The sequence below is a fragment of the Lytechinus variegatus genome, chromosome 9 (assembly GCF_018143015.1).
Source record: "Lytechinus variegatus isolate NC3 chromosome 9, Lvar_3.0, whole genome shotgun sequence".
Lineage (NCBI taxonomy): Eukaryota > Metazoa > Echinodermata > Echinoidea > Temnopleuroida > Toxopneustidae > Lytechinus > Lytechinus variegatus.
In genome coordinates this window covers 4216311-4237425 of record NC_054748.1, presented here as the reverse complement: position 1 = coordinate 4237425, position 21115 = coordinate 4216311, and the positions used below count along the sequence as shown (strand labels likewise).

The 21115-nt window shown below is 40.0% G+C and overlaps 1 protein-coding gene across 1 annotated transcript; it reads right to left on the bottom strand.

Moving 5' to 3' along the window:
* Positions 1-802: 802 nt before the first annotated feature.
* Positions 803-4863, bottom strand: LOC121421222. The gene is made up of 4 exons (XM_041615884.1): positions 4629-4863; positions 4157-4492; positions 1584-1617; positions 803-1109 (listed from the first exon to the last, which is right to left on the bottom strand). The coding sequence occupies exons 1-4, from the start codon at positions 4783-4785 to the stop codon at positions 803-805; spliced, it is 834 nt and encodes a 277-aa protein (XP_041471818.1). The 5' UTR covers positions 4786-4863.
* Positions 4864-21115: the final 16252 nt, after the last annotated feature.

Here is a 21115-nt window from a genome sequence, read left to right as displayed (position 1 = left end):
AAAAATATATAACATATGTTACCGATAGCTACGCCTACTGTTATTAGCGTGATTGTTGCCATTTGTGTTAACACAATTATAATCTTTTGAAAGATAAGCGTCCCTTCAAATTACAAAATATTGGCTTTAGTAATCACATCATATCACAACTTCTGTGAATGGTCTCTATGAGTTGAAACTAATGGGTGACATATCCCTTCAGAGAACCTCAGGATAGTTGACTCTAGACTCTCGATTCTCCGTGTGTTTCGTACAATGAGCATCCCATTCCAAAGATAACGGCTTAGGAGTCTTCAGGTAAATGGAGCAGTCGTTTTCTTCAAATGTGACTCAAGTTCTTGTACGCGCTGAGCAACGTTAGGTTTAGATGAAACGGCCACTACATGATATATAGGAATAAAATCTGAACATTAATTTCCGTGTCTCACTTTCTGACAGACTACATACAAATGGGGATGAGGATGCCCACATTTGCCAATCGAACAGTTTCCCTCATGATGCAAATTTTGACACCTGGTGTCATCCCAGAACATTAAGATATATCAAGAAATAAATTGTTTTATTTTATTTAAGGACACTTGGAATAGATTCTCGTTTTTACCTTCAAAAAGCTGTCATTCTTGTAATACCTTGTAATAGGTGATTCCCAGCCATGAACTGTACTGAATTCCATATATGAATTTGTCTGTACCAACTTGCAATGTTTTCATTGTATTTGCGTTGATTATCGTTATCGTACTGTCCGAAAATAATCTAGATTTACACGTTTATCTAAAACGGATAAAAAATGGTGAGGATATATCTAGCAGTACTTGCCTCCGTGAAGGATGGTGTCTGTTACATAGCTAAGACCGGCGCCATTCAGTGAATGATGAATTTCCCCTATCTGCTCACTCGGTCGGACTCTCCGTCTCCAATCGCTTAGCATGTCAACGAAGCCCGATCTTGAGACTGTCTTAGATAATGAATCTGGTTGATTAAGGTATTGCTCTACAGCTGAGTCTGAGAAACCAATATGACGGCCAAATGAATATGCATCCCTTGGTTCGACAATTACATCAGCCAGCATCTCGATGACATTGTCAGATAAAAAGCTCAATTGTCCTTCCCTGTATAAAGTAAATCCATAATGTTCACAAGTAACTATTAGATGAATAAAATATTCGACCGAGTCGTGAGCATTTCGGTCAGAATATCGTTTACTACTCACATTGTTTCGGAAAGAGGAATTAGATGTGCCGCTCTGTTTTCATACCCTCGGATGTTTCATCGTTTTGTCATGTATTTGATCGGGTACAGTTTTTTTGTGTGTGTTTTTTTTAACACAAGATACATGTTATACGAATGAGATTTTGACAAAAATGGTGCCAGCATCACTCTCTATGTTACCATTACTGTATTTTTCGCACAATTGCCAAAAGAGCTTACAACAATAAAACTATATTAAAATATGAAATCGCAGTCTTAAAAATAACCTAGGCATGATGTTAATTTTATTCTGAATCGGAATTACTATAAGGTTGAAAATGTATGCAGCTAGTTCTTATATCAAATAACTAATAATTTATAGACAGAAAACTTACGAATCCATATGGTTGGTAGTGAAATCAGGTTCATCTGAAAGAAAATTAGAGAATACTATCAAGATAGAATCGAGGTAAGATATTATCAAGATATATATTAATACATGAATAGTAGTTTTGTTGTATCATTATTTATATAACGTAGGGGTTGCATTTCTTATTCCATTTTCAGGAACTAGATAATTTTTAAGTTGGTAACGATGTATTGGGTCACCTTTACCCTACACTCCCTTAAGGATAGAACAGAGTGTCCCACACTTTGTTCCATAGTGTGTTTAAATTGTGAACCACAATGAGAAATGCCATTCACAGTATTAAATTTTGTGAAACACATATTTAAGTACTCGACGATGTGAACGTATTATGAATAGCCACTCTGTCGAGGTGTCCACAGTGTGAAAATATGTTCACACTGTTAAAGGTTAATAAATCAAAAGTGTGAATAACATTTTCATGTAGTGCACTATGTGAATACACTGTGACCACACTGTGTCACTGTGGTATTTCCCGCAGGGTTTCCTATTTACTGCATTTCATTGTTGAAAACTGTCATACCTTCTATTGCTATGTTGAACCGTCTTTCTAACAGAGACTCGTGTCTTTCATGTATTGCTATTCGAATATTCTTCTCTCCATTTTCTTCCGGGGAAAACTGAAGCTTAAATACCAGAGGCCTGGACTGATCTCCAGACAAAACACTCTTGATGGGCATCTTCATTGGAGAAAAAGCATACGAAACAAATATATCCCTTATTTTATGCTATATAATCTAAACAACATTTTTAATGATGAATTGCAATGGGGAATAAGTTAAAGTTACGGATCGAAAATTATCTCAACGACATGTAAATCTCATAAATTTCAAGTAGGAAAATGTAGGGGGTTGGTGGTTGGGAGAATGGATATAGAGTTGGAACGCATTTAACTTTGCATCGAATTATGGATGATGATAAATCTTACAACGCAAATAAATTATAATTAAACTTTCTTAGAAACCTTTTTAATGAATGGTTAGGGGAGGTTATACGTCAAGGTTACTAGCTTGTCTAGCGTGGCTCCTAGCTGGTCAGACTCTCCTTTGGGAATAACATCCCTAACATGCATCCGTATGAGCTGTGAGGGGGAAAACCCTGTTTCAGTCCCAAGAGCAAGAAGCTTTTTGGCCCTTAGCCATGCTATATTAATTAAATGGTTTGGGTTGACTGCCAGTTCCATCTATTTGCTATTGTCACATTACTTATTATGTTTATTGCGTGGGAGTCATAGGCAAATTGTTATCATTTTATGATTGCAACACCAGGCCCAAATAACAAGTTAAAAAAGGGTAGCACAGTGGACGATTCATAAATTGCTTTACAAAACCTTATAATTTACGAGAATCAATTCCATGATAAATGAAGGGCGTTACCATTCGTTTCTGATGCTTCTTCATTTCATGACATAAAATCTTAAGGTGCTTAGCTGTTGATCCTATAGAGAACTTGAATTCCTTCCCGACTTGAGAGTAAGGCACAGGTGATTCCACCTCCTTCCTGATTAGATACTGGAATATGTAAAATTTGATCGACAATAATTTCTTGACAAATATTGACAGAGAAGTGATAAAAATTGGTTAGCAGGTTAGTAAAAAGTTTTAGAGCATGGCATAGCGTGTTTTTGGTTTTTTTTTCATCTGAAAGATGATTGTTTTTATTTAAAGTAATTATTTTATTGTTAACGGCAAGTCTACGCAATGTGAAGTAAAGATCTACTTTAACAAGGCATTCAAAATGGAAAATAAAATTTAAGTATTAAAGAGTACTATTTCATACTCTTCATAAGTATCTTCATCTGTCACATTTCAACGTTTTTAGTACAAGAGGAGCAAAAATGTTTACGAATATCGGTAATATAAAGGTACATAGAAATATCACTTTTATGAACGATAATCCTGCATAGATTGAAGTATATTATACACCGGTATATTTTGGAAATAATGACAAGACTCGCGTTTCAAGATGTTGAGAAGAATTTCATGTATATAAATGTAATAATAATACCTGGACATATGTCATATATGGATGGATAATGTACACGCGTAGTTTTGGTTTCTCCAGTGGTAACTTCATAGTAGGTTGAAAGACCAGGCATGTCAATTGAAGATCTTGAAGACCCTTTGAGCACACAGCCAAAACTTCAATATGACGTGTACAAAACTCAATAGTAGATTTTGAAATTCGAAAATCGTCTCCAGTCAGAATTCTGCGACCGAATTTTTCTGAAGATTGGAAATGGAAGTGGTTTTGTTACTCTAGATTTTGTGTTTTTTTTTAAATGCGAGGTCTATCGCACATAATTGACACGAAGAAAAATATATTTACAATTCAGACACTTGTCTCGTCTCATTCGGCAGTTCAATATTTTATTCAACAATGCATACATTTAATCTATGGTAGGAAGTTACGTAAGTTATGTTTCTTTACCTGATGGGTCTATGGCCGCCAACTGGGTCACTCCGAATTTTTAACAGAGGATACATTCCAATTTCAAACTACAATAAAAGTGAATGAACTTTTTCATGAGTAAATTTATACCTGGTCCGGTCTTGGTGTACATTATAATGGTAGAATCGTCGTTGTTGAAACCCATACAGTGTGGTAGTACTACCGTTGCAGGCTTGACGAGTTCTTGTGTGAAAGAAGTCTCTATCACGGGAGTAACAAGAACTTCGTCGTCGCGTAGGGGAAGTCTTGGAGTATTGCGGATTGATACGCGAAGGGTGACAGTTGATCCCATTCCCTTGGGAATAGTTCCTTCAGGAATAGATACAGTAGGCCTAATTCCAAGTTTATCGAGGGTTAGCTTCCCTCCCCTACGATCAATAGTGCCGTGTGAGATGACAAACGGATAGGTTGACTGACATGCTAGGCCTACAGTGGGGGGGGGGGGTCCATAAAACCAAAACAAATTAAAACATGTTATTTTTTTAATATATCATCTATTCAAAATATTTAAAAAAAAAACGTTGGAGGGGATGTTTGAATAGCGAGGTTGTAAAACAACTACCTTTTGCTATGTCAGCGAGACAGAAGTGAAAAGCCTGAGCAATTGCCAGAAGCCTCTCCCTGGTTCCACCTTTGTTGGACCAATCCATCAGCATTTTTAGGGCAACATGAACAACCATATTTGACGTAAGGGTTGTAGATGTGTTAATGATTTCCATGACATTGGTAGGGTGTACATCCAAATGACGAACTAAGTCTAGTAGGTCGGCGTCAAATCGAATGAGTTGTGCTAATTCTTCATAGCCCTCTGCCAAGACAATTAAGTAAAAATACATGAGTTCATAGAGTTCATGATGTAATTAAATACCAAGAATGCGAATGAAAGTAAACAACACACGTTAACACATTTGATCTCGAACCCATATGTTTATTCTCTTGATATGAAATAATCTTGCCATTCGTAATTTAGCCATTTGGAATAATATTACAAGGGAATTAAAGCATTTCTGAAATTGAAAGTGTTTCTTTCATTCAGAGTTTGATGATTACAGAAACTTAGAAAGCGATTTCATACAACCTGTTTTGTCACCAGAGATGTTGTACTTCTTGAATAACTTGCTGAGTTCTTCTTCCTTGACTCCCTCTTGTAAGCCATTGTGCCACATTCGTACTATCTGCTGCGCTGTCTCACGTAGTAATGAAGGACTGTGCTGAGTGACGAAACCAACTATGCTGATGTCATCGATATGAAGTGCTTTTCCAAGTGAACGTGCTGTTTGTAAGGATTTGACATGACGAGCCACGCTACAAAGTTCTTCTGTGTTTGGTATTCCACCGTGTTGATCAAGATCCTCACGGATTTCCTCATGCTTACAAGAAGAACCACTTGGGTAATCTTTAAAATCAATTCGGTACTTATTTAGAACAGTATATATGCATAAAATTCATAATAAACAAAATGAATTATGCTTGGATCTGTAATACTTCGTTTCGAATTTTCTGCTTATTTTCCGATTGTATTTACTATTAGCTTCTTAACAACTCAAAACAAATTATTTTTTTACCATTGGTAGAATATAACCCTTTTCGAAACTCCAAACGCATTCAATACTCTTTCTCTCCGATTATATCCCATTAAGAATAGCTTAATAAACAAGATAGAGATTTATATATGTGTTTTAAACTCCGTTCTACAAAAAAGTTGAGGTGTATGAATACAATGAATACACAGTACCCAGTGCAAAATTATGTTTTCATGTATGCTGTGCAAAGCATTTTTTTCTCCTGGTAATGCAGGATTCCATAGTATAACGATGTTATATCCTTCTCCATCACTCTACCCTGTTGAATTGATACGAAATTGTGCATTATACAATGAACTTATAAAACTACTAGAAAACGAAAAAGATTTCAATATGGAAAAAATTACGAATTATATTATTCTCTTTCTTTTCTTTTTTGGTTATATTTTTAGATACATAATAACATCATATGGAGTTTATTGTATAATGTCGATAAATCCAAATTCCAAACACTTAAAAACATTCGCATCTGCTTACCCGCTCCTGAAAAGTCAATGATCTCCAACGTTTCCTGTTCGCTTTCGAGCTCAGTTTGCTTGGCTCTTTCCACAACAGCCTGTTTGGGAACTGCAGAAGTACCTTCTTCTTCTAAAAGAAAAACTGTTCGTAATATTTCAATATATTATTGAAAAAATGAAATAAGAGTACTCTTCAAGCACAAAGGAAGACATGTTACATTCTTAGAAACTCTTCCCTGGTGTCCTTTATCTACACGGACATTTTGTTAGAACGTAGCATACTGCACATTTTTTTTCTGCTTGCGCTGGCAGCCAATATTATCGACTTTAAATAACTGATATATTGTGCAAAGTTAGCCCTTTTTCACGAGAGAATATGAAATTTCAATCGAATCCACATGTTGTTCAAATTGCAATCCTTTTTTTCTGTTACTTAAATCCAACTCAACTCTAGTAAACACAAAGGACAAACTAAATAAAATGTTTGCAATTTTACAAATGTCTTTCTGTTGTTTCCCATACCTTCGATATTGTCAGCTTCCTTTGCTGATTGGACAGAGTCCAAAACCAGTTTCAAAGTCTCCACTGCCTTTTCTCCGGGCGGCTGTGATGATTTCCATGTAGAAAGCATCTGGATGTTGGTTTCCCTCCTGTTAGCATATGTCCGGTGTTTTATGTGTTCAAGTTCTATCTTTGTAAGACCAAGCTTTCCTCCAGTCTCGAAGTACTTCTCTGGTTTTATCTTTCGGGATATATCGAGAAGCACCTTGTCTGGAATTTCACTGTATAATTGTAAGAAGTTAACAAGATTTAAATTGAACTGTCAATTAATGATTTTAATGATGTAGTGAGTACGGTTTTCGATTATTGGCATGCGAGTTGGGTTGGTAAGAGGTAGTTTACTCGTCTTCTTTGAATCCGCAAATACGTGCATTCTTCGCACATTTTATTTTATGTTGGTGCAGAATAATAGCAACAAATAGGATAAGTTTACTTAAATAGAACCTATCTAATAATTTACAAACTGGAAAATCAATCGCTTACCTGGCAGAGGTTGATTCTAACGGTAACAGGTCTATATCGGACAGTGAGGAAAGAAAAGAGACAATAGGGTTCAGTTTCTACTAAATATTTGGTACTGGCAACCCCATCGAAGCAAGCCATCCACATGCGAATGTACTCCATGTGCACCATACTGAACGCTTAGGCAAACAAATTCATGCACACTGTCCACATTTGACACTGACATCCTCGTGGACATTCCTGAGCACACATACCAGCACACCTACACAAATTGCCAACACCCACACCATCATTCACCTCCCCCAAAACACAGACGATTGCAGGGTTTTAGTTTGATGTGAATATACTGGCAACCCCATCGAAGCAAGCCATTCTTATCCGTGCCCCATGTGCACCACACTGAACGGAGAGGCAAACAAATTCATGCACACTGTCCACACCCACACCCTCGTGCACATTCCCGAACACACCCACGCAAATTGTTTACATCCACACCATTATGCACCATCCCGAGAACAAAGACAAACACACTCACACAAACTGCCCACACCCACAACCTCGTGCACATTCCCAAACACACAGGCAAACACACCTACGTACATTGCATACATCACACAATCATGCACCAAAACACAGACAAGCACACTATAATACCACCATGCACATATTAAAGTGAACATATACACGCAAACTGCCCACACCAACCCATTCGTACCCAGTTCATTTCCAATCGGTCTAATGCCAATTCTCAAACTATTCAAATGGCCTACTTGTCTTTTCGTCTACTAAACCATTTCGTCTAAGTTGGTCCAATAGCCATTTAGTGCATAAACCATTCGGTGTTAATTAGGCGAAATGAATAAAAGGAAAATGGGTATTAAACCAACTGGTTATTAGACAAAATTGTCATAGACGAACTGGTGACTAGATGAGGTGATTATTGGACCAATGGAAGCTAGACAAAATTTTCATGGACGAATTGGCATCAGACGAAATAAAGGTAGAACATCTGATGAGCTGGCAATAGACGAATCGACAGATTACCCTCGTAACCATCTGAACACACGGGTAAACACACTAACGCAACTGCCCTCGCCCACCCGGGGGGGGGGGCACTTACATTGACGAGTGGATACCATGCACGACCAAAAAACACGTACAAAGGATGTCTTTTTCACGATAGGGCACGTTACGTACGTAACGTGATAAGGAAAAACACAAATATAATAAAAAAACGGTATCTTTTTCGCTAAGAAAATTACGTGTTTAGGGTCGAATTTGCGGGGATGATATAACAAAATGAAAATGTTTTATGCAGGATGTCCTTTTTGTCCCAACACTTCGTGTTTAGAGTCCGATTTGCGCGTGGTGTAAAAGCTGGGGTCGTACTAAACCAAATAAGGTAAAGCCGACGACCGAAGGACCCGTAACAATAAAACATTCCTGTACATGTTTAGGGGTTCATTTCAGGGAATGTTTGCCAAGAGTATTGTTTGGTTTCCAATACTTTTTAAGGGCAGGGTTTCACACGCCAATACTTATTAAGGGGTGCATTTTCAGAATAAGGAAATTACGTGTTTAGGGTGCTTTTCGAGACCCCATGGTCGCGCATGGTATCCACTCGTGAATGGAAGTGCCCCCCCCCCCCGGTCGCCCACACATTCGTCACTATCCCAAACGCACACAGACGTAAGCTTCCCACACCCACACACTCGTCACAATCCTGAAAAAAGAAGGGAAACACAATAACGTACATTTAGGTACACTCCCTTCACCACGTACGTCCTCGGGTGCTACACCGAACATGCAGGCTAACATTAACACACGCACACTTCCACACCCAAAGCCCCATGCACCACCCAGAGCAGACAGGCAAACACATCCATGCATTCCACACACATAATCATGCCCTATTCCTAACACGCACGTAAACACCCCCTCGCAAACTGCCGCACAACCACACCCTCACGCTCTGTCCCGAATACACATGAAAATACACACGCACAATGCCTAAATCCATACCCTAATTCACCGTCTTGTGACATGGCCTTTAATGCCCTATCACGTCGTTCCGTGCAAGCCTTAATTGCGGATGATTGCCCGGAATTCACCCTCAAAAATGTTTTTAGCATGTTAAAACATGTTCAAAACTATTTGTACCACACAAACCAGACGCGTGAACATCTGCGTGTGAGTTGCGTGCCCGGTACTGTCAACGCGGCCGATCTGCGGGTAGCGGAAATAGCTACCCGCAAGTCACACGCAAGGTTTGCACGGAACGATGTGACAGGGCGTGCATCCACACCGACACCCTCGTGCACCTCACTACACCTGCAAACACACAAAACAAAAGAACACGCTTTGCCGCACACTTCGAATATACACACTTTTCTGCACCACCCCGAACACACAGACCAAGAGAGTCACGCACGCACATCTACGCATACCCCACACGCACGCCCCTGCACCAGCACCACCCTCAACCACATAGGCCTATACCGAACCATATACTGACCAAAATGAAATGCACACACTGCCCAGACACCCTTGAATTCACACGTACATACAGACAATTATCAATACACATTTGCATTTCTGTTATCACTACCATACCTCCATTAGGGGCATCCAGTGTTTCCATGATTGTGATGAGTTCTTCCTTCGCTGCTTGACCAGAGGTTTGTTTCTGTCGCCACCTTGTAAGCATATCATAGGAGGCCTGCTGTCTGTCTCTGAATCTCTGGTATTCTATAGCATCCAGCTGTGTGATCGTGAAACCAAGAGCTACCCCTAAATCATAAAACTGATCCACTGTCATCTTTTCAGCAATGTTGCAGATATCAACCTCCTGGAAGTCACCTTTCGAAACTTCTTCAACCACCCTGAAAGAATGAGATTTAAATAGAAGTAATCAAAGTTAGACGATTGTTATCCGCTTACAAAGTCATATTAAAAATAGTCGACGGGAAAGGTATATCAAAATAAAAACGTGAGCAGAATACATTGGTAAAGATCAATATTATGGACAGTTACTGCCCCCTCAAAATAACCCCCCTCCCCCCTCCGTTGGTTCGTTACTAAAACCTTAAATCATGCATTTTCACATTTTCGTTAAAATGTAGTTTAACATAGTATTAAACTATCTTGTACCCCACCCCGTTTATTTAACTTTGTGCGTGTTGTGCATACTCGTATACGTTTATTGCAGGAACACTTAGCCGTTCACTATACCAGTTGTGGGGATACTTGTAAAAAGCCTTATAATGATATGATTTAGAAAGGAAGGGTCGAATCTAATAAACATGCATCTTACCGTCCAAAGGGAGTGGGTTCCAAAGTCCGCTCATCTGTCGATCGCAGAACAAAAACAAGAGCAAAAACAAAACACAGCTAACATCTCGTATCGACATCTTACGACTGCTGGCTAAAAGGAATTAGGCATTCGATTTTCGTGACTTTGAAAGTTATACACGACTATCCATGAAAAAACGCTTAAGAGCGGGGTACCAATTGCAGAAAGAGATATAATGGCAGCACATTATAGAGAATAAATTGCATATTAGAATTCGATTAGAATCTCAGTTTCTTAATTTGTGACGTCCTATGCGAGCATCTGTCCACTATTGTGATTTTAAGAGAGAGGCGATCAAATGTCATTATCTCAAAAAATTACAAATGGGTTTTCATTGTATCTTCAGCATAGCAATAAACAATTTATTGCACACTCACTCTTAAAAAAAAGTTTTTATCATCATGAACAATTAAAAAATGGAAGGCTCTAATATGACATTGGAAATCAAACTTCTTAATAACGTTCTTCACCTTTCATGGATTTTCGTCCAACTTTGCTCTTTTTTCTGTTATTTTTACAACAAACCCTTCGTCAGGGTGACCTTCTCCTTTGGTCATTGTTTTGCATGTCAGAAGTATATTTGCATTAAAAGTAGTCTGTTCGTACCCCCACTTTAAATCAAAACAACACTGTAATGACCATACATACCAGAGCATCTGATAACAAAGGTGAGTGATACTGAAACATCGACCCGTTTCCCAGACTGGGTAAGAAAGACTCTAACTCGAAGGTCCATGTCATCTTCATGCATTGGCACCGGGAGCACAATTAGGTGTTGCATTCTTCTTTGAACGTCTTTGAGAAGGAGAACCTGCCGTCCACAATGAAACAAAGGGTGAAAATGTATAAGTTTTAATTTTCAAGATGATAAAGACAAAGCGTTTCAATATAAACACAGGCTACTGTAAAACAAATACCTTCTCGTCCACAGCATCGAAATCGCGGTAGGATTTCACATTAACATCCCCTGCCTCGGAGGAAATACTGATGGGTATAGAGGGATGGGCCTGATGGTAGCACTGCTTCTTCTCCTCCTCTTGTATTTCCTGTTGAGTCAAAAACGAAATCGGATGTAAGAAATTAGATCTATTAGTTAAAAAAATACTGCATTGTAAATTTCACTAACACTCGAAAATGAGGGGAGTTATAGTTGTTCAAAATGTACATTTATTAAATTATAATATATTACTGAAAACTTAAAGAATATGACAACAATAAAAATTGAAAAAGTAACTTTCGTAGGGGGGAAATACTAGTAAGCACATAGATCGGATGATAGGTTTCATATAGAAAGACACAACTGTCTGTTAGCTTTTAAACCATGCTTAGTACTAAATTATCCGCCAATTCTAACATCGGCATATCAGGGTCCGCGGAGCGGGGGTGGGGAGGGGTTGTCGGGATTCAGCCCCTTCCGCACTTTTGTTATATTCTAAAACCGTGTACGAAAACGTAAAATGACAATATGATTGCAAATTTTGCATTGTCAGCCCCGCCGCCACTTTGAAAAAGGTCCCACGGCCCCAGCATATCCACTAACATCGTCGGACTTGGTATACCTACCACATCCATTTCGGGAATATCCTCATGAAGACGAAGGTGGACACCAATCTCTTGTCCTCTTTTTATTCCATCTGGAATATACGGTGTGCACATGAATCGGCGTTTAGTCACATGCTGCTCAAGGGGAATAAGAACCCACCACTCAGCACTGTGGTCAATATACAGCTCAAGGTGTCTCTTGTATACCTTGCAGTATGGTGGCTTGTCTGCTGGAGAGTCGGATGAACTGCTTCTTGAAGTTCGTGGCAGATCTAGGTTTGAGGTTGTAACAAATACATTTGCTCTTAACCTCTTTGGTAAAACTGAATGTCTTGTCCTAATACAGAAACAAAACAGTGTCCTTAGCAGCGCTCCTTCAAATAATTATATGAATTTAATAGATATAAAATTGTAATAAAAATAAAAACATGAACAGAATATAGTGATACATCATCAATTGATCCATCAGTCAAACTACCCAACTTATAACTTGGGTTAACATCAGGATTTTGTTTTTACAGGACAGTCGATTTCTTACCCCTTCTAATTAACTCAGCTTACGTGTAAGATGTAAGTAAAAGTAAACGCAAGTTTGTGATTATGAATAATCATCATTTTATGGATCCAAGTGATGTTCAGACATAAAACTCTACCCTCACTATAAACTTACCATTCACTGAATCCCATTCATATGACACAACATCTGGCTTTACTTCGGCTGGGTTGGCAACTAGCGTGGCGTGTGGTATCCTAATCTTAACGGGTTTGAGGAATGCCATGTTTGGAGGATCACATCTGATCCCGTAGCAGGCCACGGATTCATCATCTTGGATGTCTACGCTTGGATGGTCTCGAAGGAGGGTTAGTGTGATCTCTCGTGATTCTCCCTGAAGCAAAGCATTGGGTGGGATGAACATTGACAAGCCATGGTCCTCTTGCAATATATCCTGAGAGATATTTTCGTCGACTCTGACGCGACTTGCAGTAGATCCAGCTTGTTTTTCAGCTTTGTGTAATAACCATTTTGTAAGAAATATTTTTTAAAACACAAATCAAGATATATCCATTAAAACTCTAAATAACATTTACAGCCAAACTTACCACCCCTGAATAATCGGTGTTATAGACTCCTAATTGCTCTGAAACTTGATCAGAATGCTCAGTAGTGATCATATTATTTACTAACAAGCTATACTTACCTATACCATCTCATCAAATTGCTATTCGTTACCCTGACTCGAATAGCCACCGGTAAAAAAAACTCCCCGAAAGAGGCTAACTGCAATCAGGTTGCCTGGGAAACCCGTCACGGGACGAGACCCATAAAACCCCCTCGCCACATATAAGCCTCCTCTTTCGTTGCCAAGGAGGGGCGAGGTCTGCTGGGGAGGACGGGTGGGGAGCTATAGGTAAATATAGCTTGTTAGTAAATAATAGGCTCACTACTGAGCATTCGGATTTACTACACTGCGCTATACTTACCTATACCATCTCATCAAATTGCTAGAATAGCACGGAAAAACTGGAGGAGGGGTAGAAGCGAGACCCTTTCCAGACAAGTAGGCATAACAATGATAAAGAAACTGATTTACTATAAAATGGAGTTGTCTCCCAACTGGAGAAGCTACTCTTGGAATAAAGGGATAAGAATCATCAACCACGTTAATGAAATATACCAACTGGAAATAGCCTAGGAAAAAGTAGGACAAGACAAGAACCGCCAAGGCAAAACCTGTGTTTTGGCTATTACATCAAATAAGTAATAAGATACAAAGGTATTCAATAGGATGCCTGGAGAATCTCCTCCAAAGAGGTACCCTGAAAAGCGCCCAAGATGCTGCTATGCCCCGTGAATCGTGGGCTCTAAAGGATCCTGATAAAATGGCATTTTCTCCATCTGACCTGATCCCCTGCACTAACCTTCGAGAAATTGTAATTGGATTTACAGGGCTGTGAGGTTCTATTGAACTAAAGAACAGTTGGTGGGAAGTGCGAATGCACTTTAATCAATGTACCACTTTAAGGCACGTACGGGACAACATAACCTCTCTTCGGAAACTGACGAGAGACTGTAAAATCACATTGTTCACCCCAGGACTTGAACCTGGGACTCCAAGGATGCTAGTCAAGTGCGTTATCCATTCAGCCATGATATCCCCCTAATGGTTGGAAGAACAACATCACAGGATTTAGGTGTTTCTTTTTCTTATCTAGGAAATCAGGTCTAGGGATCAAGCGGACTCTGCCCTTCTCCCAACGAATATGACCCGGTCTCACCGTGGTGCATGAAGCAAACTACGTCTTAGACTTGAAGCTATAGTCAACAAGAAGGCTGTCTTAATGGAAAGATCAAGAAGGGAGCAATTATGTATGGGTTTAAAGGGGGATTTGGCTAGGGCACCGAAGGACTCTTGGCAGGTTCCAATTGGGGAAGAGTCTTCGGCTGGGAGGAATCTGTTAAGAAGAAGGATCTTGTTAGTCTGGTAAGGACAGCTGAATTGAGGTAGTTTCCCTATTATAGAATCCTGAATGAATGGCTGCTATGGCAGACCAGTAACCCCTTATAAAAGAGACTGATAAACCTTCGTCAAATAATAAATCTGCTATCTGACTTAAAGAGGCAGAAATTGGATCAATTTGTAAACTGCCACACCATCCGAAGTATCTCTGGAGTCTAGAATCATGAGTGTTCTAATTATGATGTATATTCATGCATTCATTGTTTTCTTAAAATTTCAGTGAGCTTCTCTTGTTTACACATGACATTCTGCAAATTTCCTGTAGAAAAAATTTTATGACACTGATGGATTTCAATATAGTTACGATTAATTGGACGATTGATTGGATCAATCGTAACTCTTTGTAAGACAGGGCCCTGGTTTGAGAACAAACCTGTCATATCATAAGATATAACCTTTCTGGTGGAATCCCCAACAAATCTAGAATTGTCTTTTCTATTCTTTTCAAATAGTTATTTTGGATGGAAACCTCTTTACACAGCACTTGCTCAACCCTTTTGATAGTTGTTGGATTGCTGCAAGGTCCATAGCGACTTTTTGATATCATACGAGGGCTTCATAATCAAACCAATGACATTTGCAGAGTAATGAATATCGTACAGATGATGTGGAGCGTTGTGGCCCTGTGGATTAGTCTTCCAACTTTGTAACAGAGGGTCGTGGGCTCATATCCCAGTCATGGCATAATTACCTTCAGCATTTTTTTTTTTTTAATCCACATTGCGCAGCACTCAATCCAAGAGAGATGAATGGGTACCTGGCAGGACTTTATTCCTCGAAAACCCAGGGTAATAATATCTAGGTCTTTGGACATAATGTGATATGTGCTAAACAAGAACTGATTTATTATCATTAAACAATTCCTAATGAAAGTTGCAGGCAAAATATATGAGATACCATATTGGCCTTCAATTTGATGTAGGAAAAAAACTGACCACCCCTTGTACACTTTCAGAACCAGTTAGTTGGATCAGTTGGTAGAAAGTACTTCTCACAAACAGGTGTGGGGGGGGGGGTATTTGCTACCACCATGTTCAGCGTTCAACATTTAAAGTATAGAGCCTCATCGGTCTGGAGCTGCACAGTGGCTGCCGGGCTCACAATAAATTGGGTAAAAAGAATTTTGGAATATTTCGAAACTCAGATTTCTATTACGAACAATAAAATATCTTAATCACAATCCCTGATTGAGAACTCTGGGATTGTATGGGAATCTTTATCATTGGAACACACAGTAGATTTATGTCATATTTCCAATGAGAAGCTGATATCATTGTGGCAAGTGTGGTAGAAACTGATGGACAATAGCAGCAATTCTTAAGGGTTCACCACCCTCAGGCCTTGGTTTGAGATCTCAAGACTGTCTGAGCATCCAAAGACCACTCCATAAACCACATCTACAAGTTACTTCTGTCATTGCTTTATAAGCCAAAAATAGTGTAGATATATACCTCAGATGCCACAAAATTATCAAGAACATTACTAGGTGTACATTCTATACAAGTGAACGCAACTTTGTAAGTAACCCAAGTTTGGCAAGTTTTACCATTATGCCTGTATGATTAGCCTGGTATGATTTTGACAACCTCATCCATCACCACTATTTCCTCCTTTCTATGTTCTTCTGATATGAAAAAGTTTTTTTTTTTTTTATAGCACATGAACACCTCAATATTTCATATTGCTGTGGACTTGGAACAGATTTCAAATAATGAAAGGCAAAAGCAAAGAAATAGTCTTCTCCCTACTGCTTGTGGGGAAGGGTTAGTGTTAGATTGTCATAAGTCCCGGTTATGAGTGGGGGCCCTGAATTTGGTGCATTGAAAGAACGCCTGGCGGCCCTGTCCCCCACCATGAGGATTCCTTGACCTTCCCAGCGGCCCCTTTCATTCCTGGCGTCGCTACCAGAGCGAGGGAAGAGGGGGATGACCCCTTATGTTCATTATAGGTCTAGGGTATGGAGCTAGAGCTAGCGTATGGAGGTCTCTGGTCTGGGCCTGGCCCTGGACTAGGGCCTGGCGGACTAGGTCTACTGAGGAGAGCTTATAAAATGTCTTGTCAGCTGTGGTGCTGGCTGAAAAAGGCTTGTCCAATACTTCTTGAAAGTGTCCATGAAACAAGTCCTTACTTTCGCAAGGAAGCTTATTGAGAATGAGAAGTCCAGCTCAGAAGCTGCCCCTTTGTCAATCATCTTGAGAGCATCTAGTCTTTAGCCCTCCTTGCCCTTGTGCATAGCAGTGTTGATTGCTGCTTGCTCATACTGGAGATCAGCGATTTTGTGACTCTAGCAATAAGTTCTTGTCATTGGTAGAGACTCAGTCCAAGCCGCTCAGCCTCACTACGAGCGGATATCAGATACCCCTAGTACATCGCGAAAACCATACCGCTCCGGGCGGCCACGTCCAGCGCTGCAACTGTAAGCTGATAGTCGGCTGAGTGGTAACCAGTGCCGCGGCGAGGGTTACGGCCCGATCTAGTCTTCCTGGCTCCCGCATCCCCGACACGGAAAGCAACGTCCGGGGACGAAGGGATGCACAAAATCCTCAAAGTCTTGAGCGGCAAACCGATAATAATTCGAGACTTCTTTACTGATGGGTATAAGCCGAGAGTGTTGCTTATCTGGGAGCAGACGTCCCGAAAGCAGGATCTATATACGGAGCGTCCATCTTGATCGCAGACGGACGAGTTCAGGCGGAAGATTGACTTCTCTCTCGCTCATTATATTCGCGTACGATACGCTACTGGTATACTTTGTTCGGCCCGAAGATGAGGGCAGTATTTAGAATGCATGTTCCCACTAGTCGGAGTATCGCGTTTGAGTAAGCCAGATCTCTCTCGTACCCCTAATGGTGAATCTCTTCGATCGAATCCCATTTGCTGGGCAGCTTCCAGGGAATGCAAGGAGCTCCTATAATAATTTGATGGGGGGAAATCGCCCCCAATCTCTTCTAATGAATTGGGTCGGTGGTAATCGAATTCCGAATCAGATTCTCCCACGATGGAAAACTCCTTTTATCTACGGCTAGTACGAGGCGAGTTATCATTAGCCCCAACTCCGCGATCTGTATGAGGCGATCTAGGCATCTCTCTACGTCTAGAGCATAGAATTATGGTCTAGAATGAATCGAGTTTTCATTAGCCCATTGTCTCGGGCGGCTCGGGGTCGGGATGGGTCGATTGCAGCACCCGATGGGGGAGGATCGCCTGCAAGGCTTCTAAGATCCAACTACTACAATTGTTAATAATTCCTCTTTATTATTATTATTATTTTAAACCGCATGTACGTAGAATAGACCTAAATTCCACAGCACTGTATTAACTCCTGCACCTGAATTCTACAAGTACGATGATACACCAACCTGGTGGACTGTACTATAGATAACGGATGATGACCCGTCTCGGCGGGGTCTGGCAATGAATGGACTGACCGGTCACAATTCCGGGCCAGTCGAAGCTTCTTATAAAATATAGGGGTTGTAGTAGGTCGTTAATTCGAGCCTGATTGTCATTAGAACACGAGTGGTCATCGCGAGGCTTCTTCTTGCCCGCCCTACTCTTTGATGAGGAGCTACCCCGATCGGAAGGAGTGTAAACAGCCTCTTCCGATTTATCCGTACCCTTGTCTACCTCCCGCCTAAGGGGCTGGGTGTCTGATTGTGTAGTGTCATTAGCCGGCGTTGTCTTGGCCGGGTTATAAGTGTTAAACTTATTATTCTTCGGCTTTAACTTGGCCGCCTTATCACCGTGCTGTTAATATTTCTCGGCTATGTCTTGACCGAGATAATGGCCCTCGGCTTTATCTTGACCGAGTTGATCTCCCCTTTTTATTGAGATCTTTTGGGTTGGGGGAGGCTTGGGAATTGATAATGTTTATTTCAGTTATTTCTTCAGACATCGTGATTCATAAAAAAAATTGCGCGGTGGCTAAACGTTTCGAGTGTACTCAACGACGTCGCGGTAACGAAAGAGGAGGCTTATATGTGGCGAGGGGGTTTTATGGGTCTCGTCCCGTGACGGGTTTCCCAGGCTACCTGATTGCAGTTAGCCTCTTTCGGGGAGTTTTTTTACCGGTGGCTATTCGAGTCAGGGTAACGAATAGCAATTTGATGAGATGGTATAGGTAAGTATAGCGCAGTGTAGTAAATATCATGATCGAAAAATTGAATGCTAATTCCGCTTAAAGCGGAGATTCATTATATATAAAACATATATATATATACATATATATATATATATATATATACATGTATATATATATATTTAATCAACAAACCCCGGTTATGATATTGATTACGACCTGAACAGTGTCGCGGACGTTTTCTATTGAAGAGAAGAATACAAAGGGAAGAAAAAATGTTAAACCATAAGAAATATCATAGTAAATTTTGCTAACCCGTTATTGTTTTAGGTACATCCAAAAATTGAAAGAAAATATCCGCACAGTTTTAGTACTCTATATAAAGAAAGATTTAGATTGAATTTCATTTACACAGTAGCATAACAAAATTGATAAAATTAAGTTTCAATATTATTCGATCAATCATTTGAAGAATCTGGAATATAACGTTCTGTGATGGTGTTTTTTCTGTCAGCGGCAGGAATATCTCGATTGTTAGCCGTCAAAATTCTAGTAACCGTAATACCTTAGGGCTAATCATGATTATGGTGATAATTGTGCCTTTTACCATATTTTTACTACAAACATTTTAATGGAATTAATGGTCGGTAATTTCATGTTATGTGTTTTACGATTTCATTGAAACATGTAAAACATATATGTACGAGACTTCTTACCTCGATAAAACTTTATGTCTTCAAGGGAATTTAATCTGAAAAAGGTGGAATAATTCCAATATCAATGACACAGTATTAATTATCATTCTAAATATCAGAAGTTTATCTTCCAACAAAGATAATTTATTTGTAAACTTATTCATAGTTTATTCATAAACTCACAAGAGTTAGATTTTTATTTAACTCTTAGCTCTTTGTGCGCATTGAGCACTCTACAGAAGGGGATTCAGCGCCTTATAAATCACATTATTATTATCATTATTATTATTATTATTGTTATTATTATTATTATCATAAACAATGCTGAGTGCCCAACGAACGTAGTAACCATATCGCCCTATTCGATAAGTGTACATAAATTTAAAAGACACTTCGTATAAGTGGGGTCCTACCACTTGACTTTATTTTGCTTCATCAAGTGGTTTAAAGCGCCTCGTTGCAGTGGCGTATGCCTGTTATCATAGGGTGAGGGGGCAGAGTCATTTTTTTCCCGGTAACTCCGTCTAGAGTTAGGGACAAAGCTAGGATTTCAGTTAAGGGCCGGTAATGAGCACCGGAAGCGCGCTCCCTTGAAGGAGGGGGGGGGGGGGGGGTGCAGGGAAGGGGTGTGTCCCCCGCGAGAAGCGTGGAAGCTCGATCCGACGTTGCTGTGAATCGTTCCTTGTCTGCTCCCGCTCATTTTAATATGACCTCTGCCTGTTTTAGGGGGGAGGGGTAGAGCCAAAGTATTTCCCGGTAAAAGTCCAGATGGATTTGTTTTACGGGGCGGTAGAGAGCACGCACAAGTGGCGAAACACCAAACACATAACGTGCTTAATACTGAGCGCGCGCGAGGTGCTCCCTATAGGGGTGGAATGCCGCGGAGGAGACCCCCAGTTTTACACTCAAATTTCTGTTCCAAGGCATAGCATCGGAAAAAAAAGAAGAAAGAAAGAAATTCGCTCCAAAGCTTCGCAATTTTTCGTTCCGCAGTTCCGGTCGCATTGACCTGCTACATTTGGGACCTTTCGCAATCCTCACCGACGCTAATATTGGGGTCCCCTAACACAAAGGTTAACGCTTAATCATACACTTGATTTTTAAGATTGATTGTACATTATAGTCAATATAATCAAACGTAGAAAACTGCTCTACAATCAATGCTAAGCTTTGTGTTACAGGGGGGTTACAGGCCCTACAGATCTGCCACAACTGGGCGTTGTGGCGTGCGCCTGTAATCGAAGCTGTGGGGAAGTTACAAATTGATGCAGAGGTTCGAGGTTCAAGCCCTGATCAAGTCTTTCGGATGGTGACGTTAAAGGTCGGTCCCAGACGTAAAAAATCATACCTGATTGATACACGTCTGTCAAAAACTCAAAACACACACACAAATACACGTGGGCAAAATCCTTTCCCGCGACACCCGCACCATACATACATGTATATTACGACTGATGGCTGGAGATATTCGAATGCAGGACCTAAAATAGATTATGACCTGGATAAGAAAGTGGTTTTTCAAACAAATCAAGTACATACTGAGTGAGGAAAAACTTACTGAATGAAGGCTTAAATATAGATCATTACAGTCCATCGAATCGATACTGCATTTAATGTGGATTATTGGTGGATCACTGGCAATTGATTTCATGGGTCAGATCAACCTCTCTAGCCGAAACCATTTCTGTACACAGCAAAATGCAATTCGTTTGAGCTGACGGGTTTCTTTTGTTCTATTGTTTACGCCTTCTACACAAACGATATGCCTCTAGCATACGATGTAATGGGCATTATGTTTT

Excerpts from the sequence above, each read along its gene's own strand:
- LOC121421222 (XM_041615884.1), bottom strand. The coding sequence starts at position 4,785 with ATGGAAATCATTAACACATCTACAACCCTTACGTCAAATATGGTTGTT. Across the intron at positions 4,493-4,628 it reads TCTCGCTGACATAGCAAAAG|GCCTAGCATGTCAGTCAACC; the intron begins GTAGTTGTTTTA and ends CCCCCACTGTAG. Across the intron at positions 1,618-4,156 it reads GTACACCAAGACCGGACCAG|ATGAACCTGATTTCACTACC; the intron begins GTATAAATTTAC and ends ATTTTCTTTCAG.